This window comes from Cadophora gregata (assembly GCF_030347475.1).
Source record: "Cadophora gregata isolate MNR1 chromosome Unknown scaffold_10, whole genome shotgun sequence".
In the NCBI taxonomy this organism is placed as follows: domain Eukaryota; kingdom Fungi; phylum Ascomycota; class Leotiomycetes; order Helotiales; family Ploettnerulaceae; genus Cadophora; species Cadophora gregata.
Genome location: NW_026695933.1, coordinates 1,681,132 through 1,701,433, shown reverse-complemented (window position 1 = coordinate 1,701,433; position 20,302 = coordinate 1,681,132). Strand labels below are relative to the sequence as shown.

At 47.2% G+C, this 20,302-nt stretch overlaps 6 protein-coding genes across 7 annotated transcripts; 4 read left to right on the top strand and 2 right to left on the bottom strand.

Annotated features, from left to right (window-relative positions):
- Nucleotides 1–84: 84 nt before the first annotated feature.
- On the top strand, nt 85–3,085 carry ONS95_001919 (uncharacterized protein). Its single transcript, XM_058495142.1, has 4 exons — nt 85–729; nt 777–930; nt 979–1,402; nt 1,449–3,085. Exons 1-4 carry the CDS (start codon nt 675–677, stop codon nt 2,499–2,501), a joined length of 1,686 nt encoding a protein of 561 aa, XP_058355453.1. The 5' UTR covers nt 85–674; the 3' UTR covers nt 2,502–3,085.
- Nucleotides 3,086–3,873: 788 nt separating this feature from the next.
- Nucleotides 3,874–5,044, top strand: ONS95_001918 (uncharacterized protein; the record flags this gene model as incomplete). Its single annotated transcript, XM_058495141.1, has 2 exons — nt 3,874–4,038; nt 4,172–5,044. The coding sequence occupies 2 exons, from the start codon at nt 3,874–3,876 to the stop codon at nt 5,042–5,044; spliced, it is 1,038 nt and encodes a 345-aa protein (XP_058355452.1).
- A 1,982-nt stretch (nt 5,045–7,026) lies between these two features.
- Nucleotides 7,027–7,389, top strand: ONS95_001917 (uncharacterized protein; the record flags this gene model as incomplete). The annotated part of the gene is made up of 1 exon (XM_058495140.1): nt 7,027–7,389. One exon carries the CDS (start codon nt 7,027–7,029, stop codon nt 7,387–7,389), a length of 363 nt encoding a protein of 120 aa, XP_058355451.1.
- Nucleotides 7,390–12,704: 5,315 nt separating this feature from the next.
- On the bottom strand, nt 12,705–13,865 carry ONS95_001916 (uncharacterized protein; the record flags this gene model as incomplete). Its single annotated transcript, XM_058495139.1, has 1 exon — nt 12,705–13,865. The coding sequence occupies one exon, from the start codon at nt 13,863–13,865 to the stop codon at nt 12,705–12,707; it is 1,161 nt and encodes a 386-aa protein (XP_058355450.1).
- Nucleotides 13,866–14,577: 712 nt separating this feature from the next.
- ONS95_001915 (uncharacterized protein) lies at nt 14,578–18,276 on the bottom strand. Of its 2 annotated transcripts, XM_058495137.1 has the most exons (9): nt 17,521–17,570; nt 17,220–17,392; nt 17,090–17,173; nt 16,527–17,031; nt 16,305–16,475; nt 16,131–16,252; nt 15,659–16,081; nt 15,428–15,607; nt 14,578–15,372 (listed from the first exon to the last, which is right to left on the bottom strand). In XM_058495137.1, exons 3-9 carry the CDS (start codon nt 17,152–17,154, stop codon nt 14,727–14,729), a joined length of 2,112 nt encoding a protein of 703 aa, XP_058355448.1. In that variant the 5' UTR covers nt 17,155–17,173; nt 17,220–17,392; nt 17,521–17,570; the 3' UTR covers nt 14,578–14,726. The 2 variants fall into 2 exon arrangements, with proteins under 2 accessions (XP_058355448.1, XP_058355449.1); XM_058495138.1 differs by having other exon boundaries at nt 17,220–18,276.
- Nucleotides 18,182–20,241, top strand: ONS95_001914 (uncharacterized protein; the record flags this gene model as incomplete). The annotated part of the gene is made up of 8 exons (XM_058495136.1): nt 18,182–18,326; nt 18,379–18,685; nt 18,731–18,880; nt 18,929–19,075; nt 19,130–19,168; nt 19,244–19,431; nt 19,485–19,655; nt 19,703–20,241. 8 exons carry the CDS (start codon nt 18,182–18,184, stop codon nt 20,239–20,241), a joined length of 1,686 nt encoding a protein of 561 aa, XP_058355447.1.
- Between the last annotated feature and the right edge of the window lie 61 nt (nt 20,242–20,302).

Genomic DNA, 20,302 nt, shown 5'->3' with positions numbered 1-20,302 from the left:
GCGGCGCAGGGCAACTGCAGCCCTGCCCAGCAGCCCAGCGCGCAAGCTAAATCCGTCCGCCTGCGACACGGAGAGGGGGGCAGGGGGGCAGGGGGGCTAAGCCACGGTCACTTTTTGCATGGGGACGTGAGTTTGATCAACCGCAGAACTGCTGCAACTTCTTTTTCACAAGGCACACGACAGCTACCGATATACGAAGGGAAGAAGATACGCTCGTTTGTTACGACTGGACTCGATTTTGCGCAAGAAGGAAAGAAGGGAAGACGATAATACGGTACGATACGGAACTGCGATTCTGAACGGGGTTGGATCTATTTACATACCAGGACGAGGCTGGGCGGCAGGGCTTCTTTGTTCGACCACCGAGCAGCGGACTTTGAATCTCGAAAGGAACTGAATTTGGCGCATCTTTGACCTTGCCTGAAGATTTTACGGTTTCGAGATAGAGAGGGGTTACACTGCGACGAGGGCAGACCGGAATCATTCAGCAACAGAAGATTGTGAATCACCAAGGGGCGCGCTGGGAATTCCGGAAACTGCGGACAACTTAGGACGATTAATAGGAAGGGTTTGGGGAATATACACGATCTTCAAGATTTTAGGACGTGAGATACGGAACTTCTGCGCCGTTGTGCTTCTTTTCGAATTGCTCTGGATGAGCAACAGTCGCAACGATGGGTCTCCTTACCTTCAACGGCACATGCAATTCCACACTGGAAGAAATGCGGAGTAGGTCTCCAAAGTCGTCGGAGAAGTAATCATGCTAATAGTCGCAGTCGGTAGTTCGGAAATACCTATGGTTGGCACCATGACTTTCCATACCATAGGCTTGATTGTCGCAGCTGCATGCGCTTTCATAGCTATTCTCCTCTCTTTTTACCTGATTTGGATGCATGCGCTTCACTACACCAAACCTTATGAGCAAAGACAGTATGTTTCCCTTCTGTACACGCAAAATGACATCACTAACAAATCCAGCATCATCCGAATCCTCTTCATGATCCCGACCTACGCCGCAGCCTCCTTCTTACAATTCCGCTTCTACTGGCACGCCGTCTACTTCCAAGTCATATGCGACTGCTACGAAGCCTTTGCGATCGCGTCATTCTTCGCGCTACTCTGCCATTACATCGCGCCGGATCTGCACGAACAGAAGATGTATTTCCGCAGCATTGAGCCGAAACCTTGGGTTTGGCCTATAACTTGGTTCAAGAGCTGTTGCTGTGGACAGAGAGGACCGTGGAGGACACCGAGGAGTGGATTGACTTGGTTCAATATTATTTGGACGGGGGTTTACCATTACTGCTTTATTCGGGTGTCGATGACTGTCACGGCAGTTGTTACGCAGTATTTTGGAAAATATTGCGAGTCTTCTAATTCGCCGGTGTTTGCGCATATCTGGGTATGTTATCCAGTGCTTTTACTTTGAATACTACTGACCCTGTTAGATCCTGACCATTGAGAGTATTGCAGTTACGATTGCTATGTACTGCTTGATCCAGTTCTACGTCCAGCTTCGACAAGATCTTGCTGCTCATAGTCCGTTCCTCAAGGTCGTGGCTATTAAGTTGGTCATCTTCCTCTCCTTCTGGCAGTCTTTCATGATCAGTATCCTCACTTCAGAAACGTTAGACGTGGTCTCGCCTACCGCAAAAATCGCATACCCAGATCTCAAAGTTGGAATTCCATCTTTGCTGCTTTGTATCGAGATGGCTTTATTCGCCATCCTCCACCTCTTCGCATTCTCCTGGAAACCTTACGCCTCCTCCTCATCCGGTTCAGATTACCCCGTCTCCCACCTCAAGAATACTCTCGGTCCTAAGCAAGGCGGCTTCCTAGGCATCAAAGCCTTCATCGACGCCATGAACCCCTGGGATCTTGTGAAAGCCTTCGCCAGAGGCATGCGCTGGCTTTTCGTTGGAGTAAAAGATCGCGAAAACGATTCCTCCTACAAAACCTCCTCCTTTGATATCAACAACCCTCAAAATGACGACATGTCGCTTCAATCCACCAGCCCTGCGGGTTACAAGCGTACGCAAAATTTACCCATTGCAGAAGAGTTCCGCAGAAGTAAATTCGGCATGCCGAGTTTCGCTTCCGGAAAGAAAGTAGATGATGAAGGAGCAGGCTTGATAGCACACGCGCAGCCCAATCCGCTGAAATCTGTATCTTCCGGCTATGTCCCAGCGAGACAGAGGTACGATATCAATGGCCAGGATATCAGTTCAGGCGGAACAGTATACAGCCCCTATAACCCAGATCGCTCGCAGACCCCAGCGGGAGATATAGGCATGGCTATCGCGGAGCCGCCAGAACCGTATCAGAGCCATGTGGTGCAGCAGCCTTCAGAAACGGATAAGAGGAGACAACAGACCCCTTCTGAACAGTGGGCGAATTCGAGGCAACCTTTACATGATGAAGCCAAGGCGGAAGTGGAAACAGAGGATGCGAGGAGGCCGGTGGTGCATAATGCGCTTTGGGGCCAGCAGCAGCAACAATAACAAGCGCCGAATCCAAATCCAAATCCGTATCAAGAGCATCATCCGAATCAGTTTTGAAGAGATACGCTGGACCCTGGGAAGGGAAGGATGGATGTATAATACGAATGATGCCACGATCAGCGATGGCATGACAGGGAATTGAGGCTGGTTCCTAATACTGATACTGTGGTCATCTGCGCCGTGGATACTGGATTTTGTACAGTACGTAATGTCGGCTGGTACGGTTTGGGATGGCATCGTAGGGGCAAAAGGGCGTTTCTGATATGCAGAGTTTGCATATAACTCGGATCGGTTTGGTATCTGAGCGGGCGGCGTTGGGATATCGATTTGCTTTCAGGAGATGTGTGGATTGATTGCGGAGGATACAGACGGTGCGGAGGAAGTCGATTCGCGGACTGTTTGCTACCTTATTGAGGGCGGGGATTTATTGATGTTAAGGACCCACCTTGTAGTATGGGTAAGCCTTGTGAAGGCGAGTAAAGCGAAGCGAAGCGATGGCCTAGGATGGAATGAATTCAGATCGTTTAAACACAAATTCGCGCACTGTACCTATGCTCGATGAACTCACCTTAACTCATGCACTCACGTCCGTTCTCATGTCCTTCTCTCTTATCACACTCGTTACAGAAACTCAAATCGATAGGAACTTCTAAATCACTAACTCACTCAGGTCAACTAACTGCCACATCTTTTTCCCAGAAGCCGCAGTCTTCGTTCTCGGTCCAAGTACCAACTTGTTCCTGTCATCATTTTGTGGGTCTCTATTTACAAAGCTCGCTTACAGATAGCAAATAGCGCCACTCGGCCTCACCTCGTCGTCTGATCTGCTTTGTTGCTCAAAATGTCTTTATACTTGGAGAAAAACTCACTTCGTAGCGCCATTGTACGTAATATAATACTATCAAAGGAAGTAAGTTGAGTTTATTCATGCTTTGTCCGTTGCTTTGTTCGTGGCTTCCTCATTTGTGCTTGGATCTTTCAATTCGGTAGCGATGCTTTGATGGTGAACAGCTCTTTCCCTTGCTGTAAAGATTGTGTATATACCTTTGAAGTATTTTCGAGCTGCAGTCTTCCATGATCAATCGATCAAAGGGAAATTTTTGGTCTCTGGTTAACCACTGTTTGGCCGACTCTCGATTCTTGGTTATTGATTTTGAGACCCTCTGGTAGGGTAAGCTCGTCCACGGCATATGCTCGAATCTGTCACGAGTTCCTCTTTGCCACGCAGGTGAATATCCAAAGAGTCCGGAACCCAATTTGAAGAATCCTTCTTTCGTCCCTCGCACTTAAGAGCCTTTCAAAATCAAGTTCACTTCACGGTCAGGCAGCAGCTCTTGGTTAACTAGCCAAGCCCAAAGCTTCTCCCGCAATTATGGGCAAGAGATCACAGCACAAGAAGCAGCTCCGGGCTCAGCACAAACGCCAGCAGAGCAAGAAAGTTGAAGTTCATCCTGCATCTGTTCCAGTCAAGCCATGTCGCAATCGACCTAATATTCTCACCTTACTCACTATTCCGCTCGAAATCAGATACAAGATTGTAAGTTTTTTCCAATATCTTAACTATTTCTTTCTCCCTTCTCTCTGAACAGTATCAAGCCCTTGGCTTTTCTTCCTATCCAATTTTCGAGCCTCGAGACCACTCAATGAGCCCAATGCTGACCCCTCCACAGTTCGACACCATAGCCAACGGAACCCATACTATCACTATCGCACCAAATCTACATATCTACAGCCCTCTTATCGGTCTCACCTTCACTCATCCTCAGCTCGAACATGAAATCGCACAATGGCGTAAATGCTACACTCGACCTGCGATTCACCCTGTCTTTGGTGACTTCAACCCTACCCACACCACATTCAAGATCACTTTCCGATCCAACGAGCGAAGAGTCACCCGCATCTACGAACCAGAAGATGCGAAAAGCAAGATGCTGAATTTAGAGCTGTGGAAGCGCGCTATGGATTTGGTTGGCACCAACAAGCAATTCGAGGTCAACATGGCGATCAGATACCTCACCAAAAGACTGTGGGAATGGAAGCCGATCATGGGAAGACATAAGAAGCACACAGTGGAGTTCCGAAAGATGCAAGAAAAGTTGCGGCACCTGGTCTTTGATGAGGAACTTCATGGCAACGTATTTGTCATCAACTCTCCTCGGATGTATGAAGAACCATTTGGAGAGAAGCCAATGCTGGATATCAAGCCTGCTGTGTCGAATCGTCTCCCCGCTACCTCGAGCAATCAGGTAGCCTGCTACTATCGAAGTTTGGGTATGCAGATCAACAGTGAAGCCTTGAAGGACTTAGAGCGTTTTCAAAATCCTCAAGATTTGGAGGAGCGTCAGGCGGCTTTCAGGGATGTCAAGCTCGAAGAAAAGCCGAGATTGATTTGCGCAAACTTTGGCCATTTTCGCCCACTGAAAAAGACAAATGCCCACATTACTGTGAAGATGAATACACGCACACTTTCAACACCTGGTTCACCTTCACTTGCACTACTAAATTACACCCCTGAAGGGGCTCTCTCAAGCTGGCTCTATTGAGTTTCTGGCACCCAGTCTGTTACAACATACTTGCACTCGAGCATTTGATACCAGTCGAGCTTCTCGGGTCATAGGATAGAGAGTCTACAGCTGACTATGATTCAGCTTTTGCTTATTAGCATTTTGATATTTTGCAAAGCTTAGCATTACATTACCAATGAATTATGGAGCGTTCTATCCACTCATCCACTCTTTCCATCCTACTACTTGCCTTCCCCAGAACCCCACAGTAGCACCATCCCCCCATCCCCATCCCCATCACGCGCTTTCAGAAGCAAGGAAAACATGTAAAACACACATCACGGCCGCTGCCCCTAGAAACAGAACCGGAATCGACAATCCGAATATACTTTCTGTGATTATTATCTGGCATCTTGTCGTGTCTGTATATATTGGAGGGTGAATATTTGTGAGGTGCGAGATTTGTTTGTAGATTGTTGTGTAGGATGTGCAGTTGGTTTGTGAGGCTGAGATTAGGAGTGGTGAGAGTGTGAGAATGAGAATGAGGATAATGAGGGGTTGGAACTTCATTTTGTGGGTAGTGAGTTGGTGGCGTAAAGGGTGCGCTGTTGGGCGGGTATGCTGCTGTGTGTGGGTGGTGGGATTTTGGGATAGGAGTTTTTGGAGGAGATGGTGTGTTGAGATGGATGGGTATGTGGCTGTGGTATTGGACTACTGGTTTATGTTATAATCAATATTTTATGTTCTTAAAGTAGCTAGGAGAACAAGTAGCCTCCTACAACCCAGGTGATTGAGATTCAATGCACTAGACGATAGCAAATTTAGGAGCTGCCTTGGGAGCGGTGATTCATTCACCACCCGTGAATCAAACAAACACATACACGGAACACGCCCCGCCAGCTACAGCAACAAGCACAAAACCCAACCTTTATACACTCTATCCATTGTGTATTCTATTCCATCGAATATCTTTGAACCGTTTCATCGTCCAAAGGACGAAACTGCAAAGCCGCAGGTTGGCACCCTACAATGTACTTCATCTCCTCCATGGAAATAGTAACATTTGATGCTCCATCGACAGAGGCGACTTGGATAGTAACTGTTGCAGTATTGTTAGCTTCGATCGTGTTTGCTGCTATGCTGACTTCGTCGGGGGAAGAATGGTAGGATGAGATGTCTAGAGAGCATGATGCGTGAGGGGCATGGGTGAGGGAGGTTCTGGTCGCTTTTCGGTGTCTCACGAGGAAAGTGAGCAGGTTGGTTGTTTGGAAGTGTGGATATCACGATCGGGTCTCGTTTAGGGGATGCACTGGCATGTTGGATCATTCTGGTGTGGGCTACAAGCAGGTGAAGGATTCAATATGATTCTGCCTCTTATACACATCGGGCAGGGGTAAAAATGAGGCATACGTCCGATGTGCATGAGATGCAGAGTTACGCTGAAAGTCCGGCCGCTATAATTGGTTGGTCGAGCGAATGCTGGACAGACTCTGTTGCAGCTCTTTTCTAGCGTAGATCAGTGACCAGACAAATGCACTTTACCTGGAACCCAATTCGACCTACAGATCTTTGCAAAGACAACAAGTCATTCCGAATGAGACTTTGTGGCACTCGCCAATTCAGACTCTTCTTTGTGAGGAAGATCTAGATTGGAGTTGTGATTGAAAGTGTCAAGACATTGGCTTGTTTACTCCCGGGACATCTAAGCGAGCCTGTTAAATGACAATGATCCAGCGACCAGAACGGACCACCTAAGCCTCAACTTCAGCGATGCTTGAAGGGTGCAGAACCTTCATGTCTCCTAGTTGTTTCCGGCACTGGCAAAAGAGTGTCTTTGGAACCAACGTTGCGCTTTGTTGCTCACACCGTGGGCTGCCTACATAATCCAGCGGTATCCGCAGAAATTTCCCATCTATCACCTCGCACTACACCGAGATCCACCACTTGGAGATTCGGACTATGATACTGGCACGAAGACTCATGTACCCCATGTGTCAAAATGGTATTTGTGTACGAGAGGGATGAGACTCCGTACTCTTGTAGCGCAGAAGAGTTTGTGGCATGGAGAGTATGCGGATGTCGCCGTTCGCGTTCGCATCCTGGAAGTAGCTGTACAGCGAGCGGTTGGTCGCGAGATTCTTGTTGCAAGGATGGCGCTTTGTGAAGCGATGTTGTATATGGTCTCCTACCGTGCGATCCTGAGCATGCTCAGGGATATCGAGAGTATGCTTGCTGAGGAGGCACTTGATGGTTGGGATTGGAGAGTGGGTTTGAGAGCTCAGCTGGATGCAAGAGATCGGCTCTACTACAAGGAGATTGGAAATTTGAGTGCCGTTGCGGAAGAGAGGTACACGCTGGCTAGTCTTCCTTCAGGGATCGCATAGTGGGAGGTCGTCATTGAGTTGGATGTCCATCAATGTCTTTGTCTTTGGCTGGGAGTCGGGGTCTGATGAATTGAATCGAAAATGAAAGCACACTGGTGATCACCTTTGGAAATATCTTTACCACGTGAAGCTCTTGCATTGGTACGAACAAGAACAAAATATCCAAGTAGTGTCTAAGCACAGACATGAAAATCGATTCGAAAAGTTCCAGGCTGCGTCGGTGTATGGGCAAACCACATGACGACCCAGTTTGCCCCGGCCGTTGCTCATATTACTCCTGCTCTCTACGCTTTGTCCATTATCATCAAGGGACTCCGACCTGCGCGATCCTCAAGTAAAACTGTCGTGTGATTTTGAATTAATCATCTCGCGTTCTTATGAACTCATTCGCGCTATGGCTGTCCTCCATGAAGATGCGCAGGTCGTTAAGAATTCAGATGATGAAGTCTATTAATTCGATTTCGCTACCTCTGCCTTTATGAAACGCGATAAGCCTCTTACCCAGAGACTCGTTAGTGCGATGACGGGGAAATCTATTGAGAATCCATGGTTCAAAGAACGCTTTTAAAACGAAGCCGCTGCACTACAATTGCTCAGAAGTCAAGCGAGGATTCCAGTACCAGGCTTAAGATCATGGGAAGAGGACAGTGAAGAATTGCTGTTCCTTGAGACGGATCTATTCCTGGAGTCCAACTCAAAAGAGCTGGGGATAAGTGCCGGATGCCGAACCTCCATTCCCTCGATGGAGAAAATTTGCAAGAAGTGCGACTTATCGCTGATTTAATAAGGGATCTCTGTGATTTAGAAAAGCTTATATATTCTTACCTCTAAACTGTGCAGCTAAGACTTTATATTTTGACTTTCAAAGGTTAATAGTCGGTCCCCCTTTGTGAAGCTGCGGGCATTGTAAGCGAGTGCCCGCAGCTTCACAAGGGGAACTGACTTTTAAGTTGCGAACTCTAAATCATGTACTTTTGTGTATTTTATAAGATTGAGTCAGGTTCTGCATAATTGTTGAAAAAAAGGTATAGCGGCAAACTTTGTTCATATGAATTACATATTTGCTAAGTGACAGGATAGAGACTTATTCTGCATCTTTCTAATCTTTTTGATTCTCTAGAGAGGCTGCAACGGCTGTCGTTGGTTGTTTTGGTTATTGGTATTGGTAGTTTCGTTGGCCGTTGGCCATTAGCGCCGGCCCGTCCCGCCCGCTCTTGAAGCCACTTGTGGCGGAAGACAAAGACCTTGGATGGCTTGATTGGGGCATCAAGCTTTTAAAAATTTAGAAATAAAATCAAACGGGTGGAGCAAATGTGATAGACGGGCCAACGTTCGATCTCCCACACATCTTCAGCCGAAATCAGCCCAACGGTTCACAGCCTGCCGCTGCCCAGACCTGTTACTTGTCGAAGACTAGTCCACAGTGAAGGTCTTGCAACCATTTCCAAATACTGAGTCATGTACCTGACGTGCGAAGCGTTGGAGGGTTCCGAATGTAACATGCGCCCCTGGCTACATATCTGTCCCATAAATTCGTTACATAGACTTGGTTGGCAGTCGTTCCAACTCCACTCGTTCCCAACCGCCCCGCAGGTTCAAGACAGGCTGTCTCCGGGGTTCGTGTGACCCAGGCACGTGTCACAGCTGACCAGCTTCTGCACCTGCAAGACTCGTCAAAACGTAGCCGCATTCCAAGCTAATACGAGTATCCCGCATAAATAAAAGTAGCCGATTATGGCGCGTGAAGAACAGCACAACAGTTTCAATTAACGGGGTTTTTCGACACTCAATGAGCAAATGTACTTCAGACTTTCAGACTATCCTTCTAAATGCTCTTAAAATACTTATGTGACCTTAGGTACATTTGTTAGAGGTAGTACTTTAAAGTCCTCAGCTTGTCGCAATTCAACACCGTATCCCGATCGGCCACTTATATGGACGTGGGATAGCCCTCCCCCACTCCCCACCACGACCCCCAACTTCTTTTTGCAATGAAGAGAGCTGGAGATTGGCCAGCGTAAAAATCTATGTTCTTCTCTACTACAACTGGCACTGCTTAGCAGAACGGTTATGCGGAGCCTGAGTTGGGCCGATAGGGCCAAAAAAGTTTGGAGAACACTTGGTTGCGAGGGGTCGTAGTGGGCCAAAACCAGTTCTAATCACGCCACCTGTCCAACAACAGAGGAAACGACTGTCAATCAAGTATGTAATACCAGAATCAAGGTTCCCAACCATTAAAGAATCATGTGGCATGGTGACAGATGTACGTCAGGCATGTCACGCGCTATCTGATGGAAGTGTTTTGACAGCGGATGTTACAGGCTCGTCCCCTGATGATACGATTCCTGCTTGGAGGGATGGCCAAGTCCTACTGGGCTTAGAAGAGCTGAATATGTGCGGTGGAGTCGATAGCTAGCTGACTATGGAAAGTGTATGGGGCATTCGGCCTTTGCCCCAGCTGGATGATTCTACAATAGGGAGCCTTATGGGGTTCTTTGTGTAGACAATGACTGTAACTTGTCTCTAATTTGTTTGGATCTTCTATAGTAAGAAAATGCAGACAATGTCATACAAAGCCTGCTGTAAGTTTGTCAAAAAATGTAGACAGATCGGTGGACTAGGGCAAGGTTAGGTAGCTTAGGCTTTTCATGTCACGAGTGAAACACGAAGTCAAAGGGTACACACAGACCCTCTGACACACCGACAGTAAGATACTTACTTTCAGGTCACTCGGAAAAGAGAGGGAGAAAAAGAGAGGAATAAAGAGGGAGAAGAGAGAGGAAAGGAACGGAGGGGAAGGGGGAGGGAGAGGGGGGAGAATAAAAAGTAGAGAGACCTTACCTTGGAGGGAGACCTTTGAAGGAGAGAAAAAGAATGATTTCCAAGGGTAAACGCTAATACTTGCAGACAAAGTCTAGATATTAGCTTGAGTCAGGAGGATCCTCGAAAACCGGGGAAACTCAAAGAAAATCAGAGAATCAAGCGAGGAAAATATAATTGTCTCAATTACAGACAGAAAACAACCTGGAAGTTTAATAAGCTTGTTTACGGATTGTTCAACTACAAGAAAGGCAGAAAGGCAAAAGAATCAGCTGTTAGATGTCTAAATACGAAGAATGTGCAAGTCTGCGTATTTGTCCAAAAAAAAGTAAAGCAGCAAAGTTAGTTCATTTAAAAATGACAGTTGCTAACTTTCTCTAACATGCACTGATAAGAAAGGAAACACTTTTCAGTGGAGAGGATGAGCCAAGCGGAATCCCATTGGATCATCTACGCTCGAGCAATATTGTCGTCTGACACGGCGTTTGTGGTATCAACTCCAGAGAGATATTCAGTACATCCGGGCCCGCTGTAGGTTCTTCTTCTTTCAAGGCAGTGCCTTATGCTGAAGTGTCTACGAGAAAGTCAGAAGATGCAAGCCTCGGTCTTTCCCCACTTGTTGAGCATGTGCTCACAATTTATCAGCCGATCTGCTCTATAAGAACCCCTATCCCCCATCGTTCCATCCTTTTCTTGCCACTACCACGAACAAACACACACACAAACACAAACAAATATCAAGCGACCACAATCTTGAACCTCGACCAAGCGATGTCTGGAACTATAGCGCCACCCCTTGTCGACTCCTGCAGTTGCAAAGAATGCTCCTGTAGAACTTATGCATCATGCGCTGATTGCGGCTGCGACGCGTGCGCAGATTCATTCAATGGTATATGCAAAGTGAGTCTTACTGTTACTGAATATCTAGTCGTTTGGTCTCGTCTTTCTGACACATAATATCAGTTGTAACTAGCACCTGGAGAGCACCATCTTCAATACATTCGCACAGGAAGACCGCTTCCCTTAACTGCGGCACGGGCCATGACGAACTACTTCCCCTGCAATTTATTGGTTTTATGATCTAGAGGTGGCATGGAGCTTGGGTTCCCTTGTGGGTCCAGTCGATGGTAGGATGGCGTGGGTTAAGATTGATTGAAAGCACACTCTTTCTGGTTGGGATAGTCGCAGTTAGCAGGTCAATGATCATGTTTACTTGCTCAAAATTGTTGTCTGAATGTGAGCTGAGCAAATTTCGATTGAGTAATTTCTCTCATGTCAATTTTCCGGAACTAAATGCAGTCTGCTGTTGCGGATCTTTGTCGAGTACGATGAGCCGGGGCCACTTCATCCGGCTGTGACAGTCCAAAATCTTACAGCGACTGGGTTGACTGGCGATGTTGTACTGCGCGAAGGAATTCTGAACATTATCAGGAGGTTCAACATACGATTAGTCCGTAAGCACACTTGGTCAAGACACGTTACGGTTGAAGCAGATATATGTGACTTTTCCTTCATTTATCCTCCCTCTTCAACCACTCAAAATGTTAATACTGAATTGGATTTTAGTCTCTTAACATTAAGAAACAAAGATCAATCACAGCATAGGTCACAGAAAAACGATAAAATGGATAGGATTTTGTAACTAGAAAGGGTGCTTGCAAATATAAGCGAGCATTAGCATGAGAGGGTAAAGATGTGAAGCGAGTGACGTCTAATCTTGAGCTCGCAAGAATCACAGGACAGGGGATTATGGAGCAAACTTTGGCACTCGCCTTCAACGCTCGGCTAGCGTCTTATCGGGTATACCTAGTGAGATTGCACCCCGAGATCTATCAGCCGTTTACACCAACGTATAGGTACAGAGCACGAAAGGCAAGATCCACTCTGGCAGTTACATCTTATCATTCTGCAAGAACGGCTTTTTCGACCTTCTCCGCGTTCTCGTCAATCAAATACACTGTTATGTTCTTTGTTTTACTTGCCTCAGGTACTGAGGAGGGACGCAAAACAATAGATAACTGGCATAAAATCTGGTGAATGCTTAGCAAACACTTCCAAATTGGTAGAATAGGCGAAGGCGAAATTTCTAAGGGGTCCTCCATCAACCGCTCATAGTCTGACGGCATATCGTGGTGGCTCCGAACATTGATACCTCATTCTCGATAGTCTCTCAATAACTTGATCTCTTGTGATGAAAGGTTCCCTCGCTTTCCACTCTGACAAAATGCTGGATTTATTCGTAACTCAAAACTTGTTGGCTGGAGATCATGCTCAAACATCTTCGGAGTCGGATCAGTCAAGAAATCACAACAAAATAATTTTCATTACTATCACAGCGCTGCCAAAGTAAATCGAAATATAAGTGCTAGCGAAAATAGGATCAGATTTTGTATTATATAATTTAAAGCAGTATAAAACATAACTGTCAAATAACAATCTGAGAGACTTTGAAAGTCCAATGTTTACACCGCCGCTTATGTTCTTTCTAGCTGGTCTTACAGTCTATCTTTTAGACTCGATATCAATTCCAAGATCACAACCGTGCGTTCCATTTCTTCAGCCAAGGTCAAAGACTCATATGGGCTGCCTTCATCATCCAGCTCGGCCGGAAAGTACTTAACCAGGTTGGCATGTTCCTGACCAGCAGGAACATCATCGCCGGTATCTTTGTAGCACACAGATCGCTCGCAAAGCTTCAATCCGCCATCAGAGTTGTCCCTATCGTCACTAGCCGAGTCAGTCTCGTCGCCGGGGAAGCATTTGCAGAACCAGGCCCATTCCTTCTCCTTGGATTCCGAGTCTAAATTGTCTGCTGTGGCTTCTTCCTCCTCCTGCTCATCTTCATCTTCGTCGTCTCCCTCGTCCTCGTCCTCGGCATCATACTCTGTGTCTGTCAAGAGGTTTGTAAGTTCGGAGGATGGAACAGACTTAGGAAGAGCACCCTCAGATAGTGGATGATGGTACCGGCCACAGCCGTCGCAATACTCGATATTGTCGAGATCGAGGTCGTCATCGGCTACAAACTGTGGCTCAAGATCATGTTCTTGCTCTCTTCGTGGCTCTGGCTCTGGCTGTTGCTCTATCGAGGTATCATTATCCAGAATCTCAGGAAAGAATTCCTTGCAGCACTCACACCAGAAAGTTTCCTCGATGATCTCGTACTCTTCATCATCCTTTGACTCTGACAAAGCTGACTCATCAGGGACAGGGAAGCGGTACCTGCCAAAATCGTCATAGAAATCCAGGCTGTAGTAATCGTCAAAGTCCTCTAGACTTGGTTCGTACGGTGTATACTTTCTCCGAGCAGGTTCAGGTTCAGACTCAGGCGTCTGAATTCCGGTCTCTGTCTCCTCTTCATGTTGACTGCTGCCTTTCTTCTCTCCTTCTTTTCCAATACCAAAAAAATCAACGAGAGTCCAGTCAGGCTCCTCAGCAATTCGTAGCCTCGGTATGATCACATCGCGGATATGTCTGGTACGTGTGCAGATCTTGCAGCCACACTCTACTTCTTCATCCTCCATATCGCTGCCAGCAAGAGAGTCGGCTCTGTCCTGGGCCAGCCAGGCTTCGGGACACTTGGAATCATGGTATTCAAGCCCGATGTCGTGATCGCAGGAGGAGCAGATTGGGGTGGGGTCCGCGGTTGATGCTGCCATGGTGGCAAGTCTGGAGTCAGGGCTCGCTGATCGCATGCTGTCTGGTTGTGGTTGTGATTATACTTGTGGAGAGGAAAAGGAGAAAGTCGCGGCTGGAATTAGATGAGGGGCGAAGTATATATAGAATTAGTGGGGAAGATTGCTGTTTATGTTGCATTGTATTTTGGGAACAATGCTGGCCTGCTGAGTCAGAACAATGCATACCGAGGAAACAAACGTTGCCGGAATCTCTTTCAGGGGTGGCAAAGAGACAATGCTTTGATATTTTCTTTTCATTGAGCTTCTTCTTGAAAGGCTTCATTGTCGCCTGGTGTATGCTTTTCTTTGACCGAGCTCTTTCACGGAACTCAGCCTTTACATATCTTTGGTTGGCATGCGAAAAAAGAAACAATGCTTATTGTTACAACCGCTATTATTTATCGTTAGTACGATATGACCGAGATCTCAATTGCTTACTCTTGCTACCAGTCTGGGATGTACCTAAGTACTGTTACATACGTACCTTAGGTACTAAATGACGTCAACAAGCGAGAAGTAAACACCCCAAGGCTCGCTTAATCACCACCCATCATAATTCATGTAGAATTGCCTGAAAGTATTGCTCGAATGAGCCCCAGTAACCGGATTAACCACATATTGAAATGAATGTCAGTCAATGGAACGATTCATTGTTGTACTATGTTGATCTTCTCCCAAGCCGCGCTGGTGAAGCGTTGTGACAGAGCGATCCCGACCAGAACTGACAGCGCCCTCGAACAAGTCTATGACGCCTGAGAGCGCCTCTCAATATTCTAAATCCCGTACATGTTGCCAGTACAAGTGGCCACAACGAATTGAAACATAGACAAAGAGAAAGCAAAATTACGTGGACCCCGTATCTGAAGCCCAGAATCTCTCCCCACCACCGAGGACCTCCTCCAAAATCCTATCAACATGCTTACCACTCCAAGGACTCGTACTCGGTCTACTTTCCGTCTGAGATTGACCCAAATCAAAATAATCGAGATAGCTATTACGTGTAGGCTCCAGCAGGGTAGCTTCCTCCACAGAGCTTTCGTCCGTAGCTACGTTTTCAGGAGCAGGCATAAGTGACTGCGGAATCGACTTGCTGGGAAGTAGTTGGCCATGTAACGACAGCCGACGAGGAAGGTCCTCGGTGGTTGGATATCGCCCGACTGCTAGCGACATGTCTATGCCGAAGGATATGCGGAGAAACGAGACCGGGGAGCTGATGAACACGTCCAGCCAGTCTTGAAGCGCCGAAGAAGTCCGAGTCAAGGATTTCGAGTTACCTTCGATAACATTCTTTTCTGAGCGTGCCGCTTCGATCGATCTAGTGACCACATTTTTGACTACCGTGGCTCCAGTATAGCGATCTTTACATAGATCCATGGCTTCGTTCAGAAGCCGCAGTTGTCGTCGTTTACCTTCTGCCCTGGTATTGGCCGTTGATAGAGTCTGCAAGTCAATGGAATTTAGGATGATTGGAAGAGCCAAGTAGGCGACACTGATATTCTTGTTAGCAAGAAAGCCATGAGCATTGGGCAGTCGGTGAAACTTACGCGCTCACGGGGAGATACTTCGCAATATCTAGTTGAATGAATGCCCGGACTGTTTCCGATATGCTTGATACTGACATGTGAAGGGCGCTCCCAAGGTGTTTCATGCGTACGTCATGGTTTCTCGTGTCATCCCCTTGCAGCATGAAGGATTCCAGTTGGTAAAGTGCTGCTTTCGCAGATCTAAGTACTCGTCAGTGGTGAAGTATACATGAACAGTGGAGTGTGGCTTACTGGAAGTAGATGGAGGTCAAGCCACTGTAAAGTATGACCGACTTGTGCTTCTTTGACCAATCCCCCGGCACGACCCACTCGACAAATCGAGCATGCCACTCATCAAGACGGTCTTGGCATATCTCCATCTTCCTCGGCATTGACATAACATCATTGTAGTCCAGCTTGTCGAATGACCGGAATCCATTGGCTGGATACACATGTGAAAGCGTATCCGTTAACTCCACCGCAAGGTCTAATTGTACCAAGAACACTTGTGCTAGTTCCCGTTTCGTTTCTGCATCATAAACACAGGAACTTCTGAACTCCGGCTCGAGATCTTCCTCAGAAAGCCGCGATTGAGTGAAATCAAAATTGTCTCTTGTAATTTGAATGCAGCGACGCACACCGAGAGGAAGAATTCTGTCCCGTAAGATGATGCACCTAATCACATCAGCTGGCCATAATGAATGAGATGTACTGCTTGACGTACCACCAAAGTCTTTTTCTGATGAGTTTCTCTTCTGCTGAAAGTGTACAATCCTGGTAGTACATGGATACATTTGCGGCGTTCGCAAATTGAATTGAGAGACGCAGCCATGAAGTGTTCGACATCTTCCACCACAGGTCAGCTACGTTGATGAGTTCGGGACTTGTGGCCACTTACGGCTTCACGCTCTGATGAATAATATGTCAAAAGTAATGCTCCCTGGGATAGTGCTATTAAATCAGATGTTGTATCAAAATCGTGAAGCAACTTCGCGCGGCGATAAAAGCATGTTCGCGCTTCAACGTTCGTCTGAAATCCCAACTGACGAACAGTCTGATCTGATATAAACTGAAAATATACAATTAGTCAGAATCTTGTTATAGGATCGTTCTAACTCACACCACAGCTCACGAATAACATAGCTCTGAAGACGAACAATGGTATTTTCTGGTGCATAGCACGCTTCCCGTTTCCCTCTCGAGGAAAATACATTTCCCAGAAAGCTTTTTCGTCAATGATCGGTAGCACGGGGTGGACATGCAGAAAATACTCTCTAACAAGATCATCTAGTATTGGTCTTGCTGGGAGATGAAAACACCCTTTGTATTCTAAGAACTTGAAGTCTTCTGGCGCAATATGGGAAAGCGTCTCCGCCTCCAGGAAATCGAAATACGAATAAATCATATCCGGATGGAGATTTGAATTGGATGCATAATTTGAAAATGGATTGATTCCCGAGGAAAATGGAGTGTTCGGAGCTCGCGCTTTGTCTGCGACTGCTGCGAATGGTGATATGTTTGTGGACATATCGTCAAGAGGTGGTCGGTTCGTCCCTGAGATCTCGATTGGAGGAAAGCCTGGAGCTCCATCAACAGGTTCTAAAGGCTTCAGACGTACTCTCTTCCTGTTTAAAACAAAATTAGCATGTATCACATGACAATGGATCATTTTGGAGCACAAACCCTGCGCGGATCACGCATGTAATTCCATCAAGGCGACAATTCGTACAGGTATTTCCTCTACTCATGACATCGCACCGAACTTTCCTGTGAGAGATCAGCTCAATTCCTAGGTACGAATGCTCCAAAATACCTCTTGTGACACGCAACGCAAGCCTTTCTTGCCCTCCGCCGGATAATCCGGCCACTGGGAGCTACATCATGAGTACTGTGAGGAGCAGTGTCGCCGTCCTGAGAAGGACGACGCTCCTGTATCTCATCGTCGCCTGATTCAGGGCTCGACTGGTCGAAGACAAAGTCTGCTAACTGGTTGAAGTCGTCAACTTCCATACTGTCGTGTACTGGTATGAAAGCTCAATGTCGTGAGGTGCGCCCCTTCGCGCTTTAAATGATAAACCCGGGTGTGAGAGGAAGCCACATTCGTCGCCACCTACCCGTCGATGTCTATTTAAATTTTCAACTATTCAGAACTCTGGGAACGTCACACGTCGTCGGAGACAAGAGACATGGCAAATTGCAATGGACAAACAAGAAGTGCATGATCCGCGGTACTAGAAGAAGGCTCGGATGATCGTCTCGGTATTCTCCTGGGACGGCGCCGGATGGGTTCGCTCTTCTCGTCGCCAAGAATGCGGGGTGCGGGGGGATGAAGGATCGCCCACCACCCAAAGTTCGCTTGCCGATGTTCCATGGCAAATTCGGCTGCGAAATAGACTGAAGCCACTATTGGCTATATAACCGCGGGAGTTTCCTTCGTTTAGCTGGGAGACTATTATTTTGATGTTCCACGAGTCAGATGATGGCTCTGAGAGGAGGAAAGCATTCGTCAAGCTGGCCGGCCAGGTTGACCAAAAGAGGACCAGTTCCATGGAGCTGGACTCAGTGACGAGTACCCGGCTGAGCGCCAGGGGAAAATGCGGGGGAGAAGTATGCTTGTAATGTTACGGCTGAGCTTGTCCTCTTAGTCCAGATGTCTGTGCCGAAAGAAGGTCGGCTGTTGATATATAAGTACGGAATATACGCTCATGTCATAGATATATATTTCTCAAAGTCACACGCGCGCCGCCTGGCAAGTATATCTTCCAACCGATCGCAATGGTTTCTTCAGGAGACGAGAAAGAGTTCAAAGAGAACGACCCTTCAAATGCTCATATCGAGTCACAAAACCAAAGTGACAACGGTGCACAATGGAGTGTTCGACAGATAATCGCTACCGTGTCCCTCTCCATTCTTTGGGTTGGTAAGTCCTCCTAATCTCACCATAAGTTGACGACATACTCACGCCTTCTCAGGTTCCCAGGTGCCTCTCTATTTCACAGGCGGTATGCTGTCATACATGGCCGCTGACCTCGGGGGACTTGCTTTGACGTCGTCCGCATGGATTCCAGTGTGCAACACTCTTGCCGTCGCCTCAGTTGCACCTTTCTCCGGCTACTTGACTGATATCTTCGGCCGTCGAAATATCACACTCATTGGATCCCTATTGATTATGGTCGGCATTGTCATCGTCGGCACCGCACATAGTTTTGGGCAGGCGATAGTTGGAATGTCGATTGCTGGAGCTGGAGCGGGTATTGGAGAACTGACGGCTCTGGGAGGGTAAGCATAACCTCAAGTTTCCAAGAGAAGAGACTGACCGTACAGCGTGGCTGAGCTTGTCCCTGTCAAACACCGTGGACTTTACCTGGGAGGCATTGTCTCATTCTTGATCCCGTTCACGCCCTATGTTATGTATTCACAGCTCTTGTCGACTCGGACCTCGGAAGGTTGGCGATGGTGTTTTTGGATTTCATTGTAGGTTCTTCTCACAACTGTTCAGAAATAGTGCTAATGGCTGAACAGGATCTATAACTTCGTCGCATTCGTGGGAATGGTGTTCACTTACTTTCCCGAAAAGCATATGGTGATCGAGAAGGAGAGCAAGATGCAGACGTTAAAGAAGATAGACTGGCTGGGCGCAGTATTGTCAATCGTTGGCATCACCCTTTTGTTAGAATCCCAGGCCTCATCAGCAGAGCGAAACATGACTGACTGGATATACAGCCTCGTCGCACTTCAAGCAGGTGGTTACACTCATTCCTGGTACGTGCTGGCAAACCCGTTTTCTCCAAGAAGAGCTTTCTCAATAGGCAATTACTGACTCTTCATTGCGTACAGGAAATCCGCATACGTTCTGGCACAATTGATCATTGGGATCCTGCTCATCATTGCCTTCGTGATCTGGGAATGGAAAGGAGCGAAAGTTCCAATGGTTCCAAGAGAGCTTTTCCAGGGACAACAAACTGTTGGTGTAACATTCCTGCTTCTCTTCGTTGCCGGCATGAATTTCTATTCCTTGATCAACTGTAAGTAGTACTCAAATCGAACTTTTGACTGGCAGCCAACTCACCGTTTCTAGTCTTTCCACTCACATTCTCCAATGTCTACGCTCCTGATCCAGTCCAAGTGGGTCTGAAAGACCTAGGGTATGGCATCAGCGTCACAGCGGGAGCGACAATTCTCAACTGGGCTTTATCCATCTTCAAGAACCACAATCGCGAGCTCATGATAGCCTGTTGCATCGTCATGAGTACGTCTCCATCCCATTACCAAGACCCAACACTAACATATATTCAGCGGCATTCAGCGGCGCCCTCGCAGTTGTCAACCCCACCAACCCCAAAACCGCCGTCGCACTCGGCACCATCGCAGGGTTCGGCGTAGGCGGCGTTCTCGTCCCTCCATCCACCATAGCCCTCACCGTCTGCCCAGACAGTCTCATCGCGACAACTGTAGCGCTCTCCCTCTCCATCCGCGTCATAGGCGGTTCCATCGGCTACACCATCTACTTCAATATATTCAGCGAGAAGCTCACAAAAGCACTGCCGACATACGTCGCCGGGGCTGTTGCTAAAGCTGGACTTCCAGAAGCAGATATCATGACGTTTGTGGGGACGTTCTTGACGGATCCCACAAGTATAATGAGTGTGCCTGGTGCGTCGCCTGCAATTGTGGCGGCTGCGACGAGGGCTTCTCAAGAGGCGTATTCGTATGCGTTGAAGTATGTTTGGTATACGTCGATTGCTTTTGGAGTTGTGGCTATTGTTGCGGCTTGTTTCTTGGGGAATAATAGAAAGTATTTGACGGATCGTGTGGCGGCCAAGATTAGGAATTAATGAGATGATTGAATTTTATGCAGAAGCAGAAGAAGTAGAGATAAAGCGAGGTCGGTTATGA

Bases quoted from the DNA above. Each gene is read 5' to 3' on its own strand.
- ONS95_001919 (XM_058495142.1), top strand. From the start codon at position 675: ATGGGTCTCCTTACCTTCAACGGCACATGCAATTCCACACTGGAAGAA. The intron at 730-776 runs GTAGGTCTCCAA...TAATAGTCGCAG, and splicing joins CACACTGGAAGAAATGCGGA to TCGGTAGTTCGGAAATACCT. The intron at 931-978 runs GTATGTTTCCCT...TAACAAATCCAG, and splicing joins AAACCTTATGAGCAAAGACA to CATCATCCGAATCCTCTTCA.
- ONS95_001915 (XM_058495138.1), bottom strand. From the start codon at position 17,416: ATGGAAGTTGACGACTTCAACCAGTTAGCAGACTTTGTCTTCGACCAG. The intron at 16,476-16,526 runs GTGAGTTAGAAC...GTATATTTTCAG, and splicing joins TGTTATTCGTGAGCTGTGGT to TTTATATCAGATCAGACTGT. The intron at 15,608-15,658 runs GTAAGCCACACT...ACGAGTACTTAG, and splicing joins TTGACCTCCATCTACTTCCA to ATCTGCGAAAGCAGCACTTT.